The following is a 7,642-nucleotide window of genomic DNA, read 5'->3' on the forward strand; positions in this document are numbered from 1 at the left end:
GGATATTGTTGATATACATATCTGTTGAGAATGTGGATATAGCTTTTATGCATATCTGAATGTGAGATATAGCTTTTATACATATCTGCGGAAATGATGATAGAGCTAGCATGCTTATCTGTTGAAAAGGGAAAATGAAAAGTAATTGGGACTTGTAAGTCGTTGACATAAATATGTAATTTATGTAATTGTATCAGTGTTGACCAACTATCAAATGCTAATGTTTTAGTCATTGTCCATGGTTGGTTTAGTGTATTTCTACTGGGCTGTGGCTCACCCTATATGGGAATATCATTTTCAGGTACAGGAAGCATGCCACCTCCAAGGACATAGCTTGGGAGGCTAGAGGCGGACATAGTGTAGTTGTTTTACTTTTGATGTATTACATGTAACTTCAAGCCAAGGGCTTAATGTGTAAACGAGTTAGTACTCTTTTGTTGAAACCAAGTGTTGACTTGGAAAGCTGTAAGCCCGTAGGGCATTTTGTTTTGATGTTAACATGTAATACTTATGTAATGAAACTCAATGAAATAAAGGAATGTGGTTAGTTTATATGTAAATGCTTGTCTTATCTGATGGGTTTAATGTTATTATTTTGAGGGTGTTACATTTGTGGTTTGAATTTGTCTAGTTTCTCTCATTGTCTGCTACTGTGGTCTCTTCTTGCATTATTCTTATACATGCTTGACTAATTACTTTACTATTTTTCTTACCTAACTATTTTCTTGTTCTCATCTTGTTGGCTTGCTATATACTGATCTTTCATTGTTATTGTAGCAACATACTGTTCAGGGAGTTTGCTCTTATTTCCATGTGGAGGGTGCCTGCAATTCCCATAGGTGCCCACACATTGCTAAGTTTTCTAGCTGAGCCTTTGAAACAGCCAACTGAAACTCTTCTTTCTACTGAGGATCATGATGTTTCTGAGAACCTAAGAGAGTTCCAGGACTGGGTATGGTTTTATTTAGATCTGTTTTTGTTCATTGCACTCAATGTTGTTTATGCTTTTTTTTGGCCTCGATACATTATCACTTCTAAGACTGCAAGTTTGTACAATGTTTCATTAAATCAGAGCGAGTACTACTCTTGTGATGCAACTTATCGCAACTGGCTGAAAGTTGAGTTAGAGAATGTGGAAGTTTCTCCCCTTGAATTGTCAGTCGAGGAAAAGCAAAGAGCGATTGCCGCAGCTAAGGAAACACTAAATTCATCATTTTCACTGCTCTTGAGTGAGTTGATTTGACTATATGCTACAAACATTGCATGTAGAGATCATTGGATTAGCCAGGATGTTTATTTGTGTAGTTTTTATTACGGATCGTTGACTTGGTCACATCATTTTATGTTCTTCCACTTCTGAGCTTTCAGGTTTGAATTAATTGATATATTTTATTTTTTAGGAAAAGAAAATCCATTGTTGGTTCCCGCTGAAGATCGTGTTTATGAATCAGTAGAACCTTTGTTCCTAGAATTGCATGCCATTGCAATGCTCTGTCTGCCTTCTGGTGAATGTATGTGCCCAGATGCCACCTTGTGTGCAACACTAATGAGTGCCCTTTATTCTTCAGTAAGTGAGGAAGTTGTCTTAAATCGCCAGCTCATGGTATGTTGCTTCCTTTTGTCCTGTCATATGATTCAGAGGGATAGGAGCCAAATGAAATGGTATATTAGTTTTTGGTAATTTGAGGATAGCTTTACACTTTTGTGCTTCATTGTGCCTTAAGGATCTATATGCCAAATTTGATTGCATTATTTTAAGTGGGATGGTCTGGTAATGTGTTAAGGTGCACTTTTTTCCAAAGGTCACTGCTACTTTATCCATGATTAGGTCCATCTATTACACAGACACTTGACACGTGACAAATATACAACATGATTCGGATTTGCCAACACAACGATTTTCAAAAAAGCAAGACACGACATGTCTATGGACGCGTGAAAAGACATTTTTATATATTTTATATGCCATATATATTACAATATTCATGAATTTCGAAAATACTAAATTAATATTGAGTTTTATGCTTTTTTCTTTTTTATTGGACATGTTTTTATCTAATAATAAACTAGTTTATTTATTTATTTTTTCGTTTGCAATATTTCTTTTCCACGTATCTTCTTTTGAAATGATGGGCTTGATGATATCCAAATTTTAGTAGCAGAAAACTTCTATTGAGGCGGCGCTTCTTATTGAGAAACGTGTTTCTGTGCTTCCAAGTAAGAAACTTGTAAGAAACTCCCTTCCGTTAAGGAAGAAACTAGCTCTCAACTGAGATAGAAACGAAAAACATACAAATATTAAAGAAACAAAAGAATAACAACTTAAACTAATGATAGTACTTTCTATTTATATAATATGTGTATTCATACTTGACAAAACAATTTAGAATTGACATCAATCACAAATTCTTATTCATATTTTAATACATATTTTATGTCTACGTAGAAAATTAATTGTTAGAATATATTTATACATTTAATATATGCAATATATACACGCTTCCATAGGCATTCCCAACCTTGAAAACTTCTATATGCTCTCTCTCCCCCACCCCTGCTTCGTGCAACTAAGATCCAAATACAAAGCCTTGTATAATGAATTGGATCGATGGAAATGTAGAATAAAACACCCAACAAATCCCATAACAGGTGTACAACATACCAACAAAAAAGAGAGTATTACAGCCTAGCCCATTTGGTGAGATGTAAAGGTTACAAACCCTAATAAAAAAGTAAAGATTTGCTGAAGAAGACTAAGCTGAACTTAGGTAAGTACGTTTCTTTTTCTTTTGCCTTTTCTTTTTTTAACATTAATTGTGGTTATGCTGGCATGATTAGTTCTACTTTTTCTTTGAATCGTAGATCTAGGGTTCCTGCAGGCTGCGTGAACAAAATCAGTGATTTTTTTTTTTTGAGGCCATCATCGTGTCCAAGGATTGTTCCAGAAAGGGACACACATGTCCGGAGAATGTCAGAGGTGTGTCCAACAACCAAAAAAAGTGACAAAAATGGGACACAAGAGAGGGTGTGTCCAACACATATCTGCCGCGTCTCCGAACATATTTGTGTCCTAGACGTGTTGGACACTGATATGTTACGTCAGATGAAGTGTCCGTGCTTCATAGAATATGATGTATAAAGTATGAACATGTGGTTTTTTGAAAAGTTCAAAGAACAATTAGCAGTATGGATTTATATATTTATCAATCATTTGGGTTTTTTAATATTTAGAACCCTGAACTTTTACAACTTCAAAATTGTTCGTCAATTGTGACTTCTAAAAGCAAAACATTAAGTTGTCTTCCTAATTCTTTTCAACATTTATATATAGAACATGAAGTATTTGTTATTATTTCATATAGTAAATAGAAATTTTTCTATGTAAAAAAAATCAATAATTTATTTTTAATTTCATATTAAATAGACAATTAGCCATGACTCAACTGTGGTTGTATTTGGAACTTGCTGTGTTGTCTGTATCCTTACTTCTTGGGTTTCATACCACAACCAAAGTATTAAAAGGTTTTACTGAGGCTCGCCCTAATGTTCACCTTGCCTCAAGGCTAAGGAAAAACATATCAAGGCTTTGATTTTTAGACTATGTTTCCCAAAGGGTTGCGCATCATAGTCAAGCCTTGTACATTTTTTGCGCAGAAGCATATGAGGGCATATGAAGAAGTTCCCCTAGGCTCCTGTTAAACTTAGTCTAGTAGATGAAACAAACATAAAAAAAGCAAAAAATAAAAAGAACCATTTTTGCAACTATATTCTATAAGAGGAAATGATCAATCAAGAAAAAACACAGTTAATGGTCAAGTGAGAAGTTCAATCACTAAAGCTAATGATTTCACTTTTAATGAAGGCAAGTTTCCTTCTCTACAGTGAAAATGTTTAATCTAAGGAGAAAAATATTTACACTTTTATATTTTAGTAATTTTTTTTATTTATCTAGTAATTTAAAATATTTGATTTGATAACTAAATATTAAAATATAAATTTTGAAGGCTTATGCCTCAACGCATTAAGGCTTACGCCTCCCCTCGAGTTAAACCCCAAGGGGTTGGCCTGGAGGCAAAGCCTTGGGTCTTGGGGGTGTGTTCCCTCCAAGGTTCAGGGATCGAAACCTCTGAGGTGCTAACAATTTCTTGGAGCTATCAGATTGGGGGAAAACCCTTGAATTAACCGTGGTCCACTTGTGGAAAGCTCCTTGCCGAGGGCTTGTGCACCCTTGGGAATTAGTCAGACTGTGATCCGGACACCCGGTGCCAATAAAAAATAAAAAAAAATCCTCGAGTTACGCATTCGCCTTTAAAAACTTTTGACCGCAACTCAAATTAAACCTTTTAGTTCCTGAAACAATAACATTACATATCAGTTGATTTGTTTATGAATCACTTGATATTTAAGTCCTGTATAATCTACATATTTTGATGAGGTGTAGGATATAATTATGTAATATGTAAAATTTGCTTCTTCCAAACTAGTTTTCATCTAGTTCAAAAAAAAAAAAAAAAAAAAACTAGTTTTCGTCACATAAGCTTTTTAAGTTAGGTCTCTATCTCTCTCTCTATATATATATATACACACATCTTTTGTCTCTGACATTTTTACTTGATGGCAAGGTGAGCGTCTCTATCTCATCAACAGACAATTACTGCATTGAGGTTGTTCTTCGCGGCTTGGCAACAGACGGTGATGGACTTGGTCCACATGAACTTAATGATGGTGGTATTCTTGCTACAGTGATTGCTGCTGGCTTTAAAGGTAAGGACTGGTTGTAACTGCATTACTTTGGAACCTAAATCAGATAACTGGAATTGGTTGAAGACTCCTATTTTACTTGATGGCTCGATTTTTTAGGTGATCAACTTTTACTTCAGATTCCACATGATGTGCAATAGAACTAATCAAATTTGAGGGGACATCCAAATACACCTTGAAAAAATAGAAGCTTGTTATATGTATATATGAACATGTATACAGAGTTGCAAGCTTGTGGCTTTAATTAAATGCTTTTTTGTTTCCAAAAAAATCATGCCATGTTTATGTGTTGAATAGAATTTACAACTAAAATACAAAGGTTGACGGGATAATTTGAAAGTCAACAAAAGTTTCTTGGCCCTTTCTGCACGTTGCTTGAAAAAAGGATATTGGCAGTTGGATTGTTGGCTCTTCTGTCACAAATTGGCCAATACCTTCAGGTCCTTGTCTAAATTTGCTGAAATACGATTTGGTTCTATATGTCGGATTGGTTAAAGTCTAATACAAGGCATCCAACAGGAATTACTAGGAGCTGTTTGACATCATATGTCCTGTCCTACATGGTATTTAGTAAATGGAGATGTAAACACAATGAACAACCTGGATGTGAGCCGCTAGTTATAAGTTGTATATTGTTTAAAACAACATTGACTTTCTTCGGGGTTATATAATGTATGAATGCAGGAGAGCTTGTTCGATTTCAAGCTGGTATAACAATGGAGATCTCACGATTAGATGCCTGGTATTCAAGCAAAGATGGTTCCCTGGAAGGCCCAGTTGCATACATTGTGCGGGGCCTTTGTCGAAGGTGTTGCATTCCAGAAGTTATTCTTAGATGTATGCAGGTAAAGTTGTTTTCAAGAAGCCAGAAGTCCTTTTGTGTTTCTTCAAATTAGTTGGCTTACCATGTAACATTCTACCATTTTGCCAATTTCTTCCTTTTAATAATGTCTTTTTTCTTTGCAATCTCAAGTAAATTTGTAAGAGGAACAAATGATCTATGGTAAAGAATAGTAGTTTTTAGTTTTGCTTCTTGCTAAATTCACAGATTTCTGTATCGCTCGTGGAGTCGGGAAATCCACACGAAAGCCATGATGAGCTGATTGAACTAGTTGCATTGCCTGAAACTGGGTTTCGCCATTTATTTAGTCAGCAGCAATTGCAGGTAATCTAATTATCTGGATAACGAGTCTTTACTTGCTTGGGGTGGCTATTATCAAATTTTCTCTTTTCATTCTTCTCAGTCAGCGTTGACTTCCCTAACAGGAGAATTGACTTGGATGGCAGTTTTGTCAATTCAACATAATTTTTTCCTTGGCAATAGTGTTGCCCTCCTAAATTTTGCCCATCCACCTTTTTATTTATTTATTTATTATTATTATTATTATTTTAATTTTTTTGGTTTCTGGTAAAGTTGCCAAGATTAGGGCCCTACCATAATCCTAGGCTTAATTACATTTTTGGTTTCCAAAGTATGAGTGTTGTGTCATTTTGGTCCTCAATATTTAAGTTGTGTCAATTTGGTCCCTAATGTATGAAAGTGTTTCAATTTGGTCCTCAATGTTTAAATTGTGTCAATCGTTTGCCCAATGTATAAAAACTATTCCAATTTAGTCATATTTTGGGAACTAAAAATGTAATTAACCCATAATCTTACTATGTTAGAAATTTGCCTGAAAGATAAAAGGTATATAATTTTTCATCCGTTTGAGAATTTTAGGGGGATTTACGTTTAGGTCCTAATAGGTGGATTTATTGTTAAATAGGTCATATGATAATTAATGGCGTTTTTTATCAAACACTATTAAAATCGTCAATAATTGTTAATTTTTATCGATAGTTTGAAAATTGTTACAAAAAATGTCACTAATTATAAGTTTTAGCAATGGTTTAAAAAATCATCACAAAAAAAGTCACTAATTTTCAACTTATAGTGAGTTTAAAAAATTTATCATAGAAAAACGTCACTAATTGTAAGCTTTAGTGACAATTTATGAAAATTGTGACAAAAAATCACAAATTGTCAATTTTTAGCGAAATGCAAAAAGTTGTTACAAAAAATTATTTTTAGCGACTGTTTTATTAGGATTTGTTTTCAATAGGATTTGATGGAGATTAAATCCAACTATTAGGATCTATTTGATAATTTATTCAGAATTTTATAGGTATCACGAACAATCCATTTTTGCATTGTAACTTGCCGTTGTTTTGGTTGATACAACAATTAAATACCATTGATTGTGCTGATAATTTGGTTTTGTTTTGTCCAGGAATTTTTATTATTAGAGAGAGAATACTGGATATGCAAATTGGAGCTTGGAGACGACCTCCTTGTTGATTTGTATGAAATTATGAGGTGCTGATTTAGGGTTTAATTATGAGGTGCTGATCTAGTAGTAGCGTTGTATAATGCTCTGCTGGTATCATGGTATTTTTTTGGAATGGATGAAGGGTTGAAGTGTTTTTTTCATTTTTTTTTAATTTTAATTAAAATAGCTTGAGATGATCAAAACTGGTAAGTGGCATGTTTTGGATAGTTCTTTCTACGCAATAGGTAGAGCCTGTATTTGTTCTTTTTTACGCAAGGGGAATACCATTTTAATGAAAAGTTGAAAAAAATAATATTAATTTGGTGGAAACTTTGCAATATCGAAAGAAAATTGAATTAACTTTAACCACTAAATTGGAAATATTTTTTTTACTAACATCGAAATGAAATTCGCCGTTTAAGCTACTGATTATTATTTTTTAATTTAAAAAAAATTAATTCATCGAAAGCTAATTATTTTTTAGCATAATTATTTAGTAAAATTCTCGCTTTTATTCCATTAAAAGTTTTCAAGTCCATGTTTTTATCATTTTCATTAGTTATAAAAAGAGC

General features: G+C 33.6%; 1 protein-coding gene across 1 annotated transcript in view; it reads left to right on the plus strand.

Annotated features, from left to right (window-relative positions):
- LOC114317660 (nuclear pore complex protein NUP107) overlaps window positions 1-7,273 on the plus strand; it is a 53,450-nt gene extending 46,177 nt beyond the window's left edge. Inside the window, 7 exon segments of the mRNA XM_082915330.1 lie at window positions 778-952; window positions 1,073-1,229; window positions 1,401-1,603; window positions 4,623-4,764; window positions 5,446-5,606; window positions 5,810-5,926; window positions 7,032-7,273. Coding sequence (XP_082771456.1) covers window positions 778-952; window positions 1,073-1,229; window positions 1,401-1,603; window positions 4,623-4,764; window positions 5,446-5,606; window positions 5,810-5,926; window positions 7,032-7,124 — 1,048 coding nt within the window. The 3' untranslated portion in view covers window positions 7,125-7,273.
- The last annotated feature ends 369 nt before the right edge of the window (window positions 7,274-7,642 follow it).

Source organism: Camellia sinensis, chromosome 2, assembly GCF_055761805.1.
Source record: "Camellia sinensis isolate YWXY chromosome 2, ASM5576180v1, whole genome shotgun sequence".
NCBI lineage: Eukaryota > Viridiplantae > Streptophyta > Magnoliopsida > Ericales > Theaceae > Camellia > Camellia sinensis.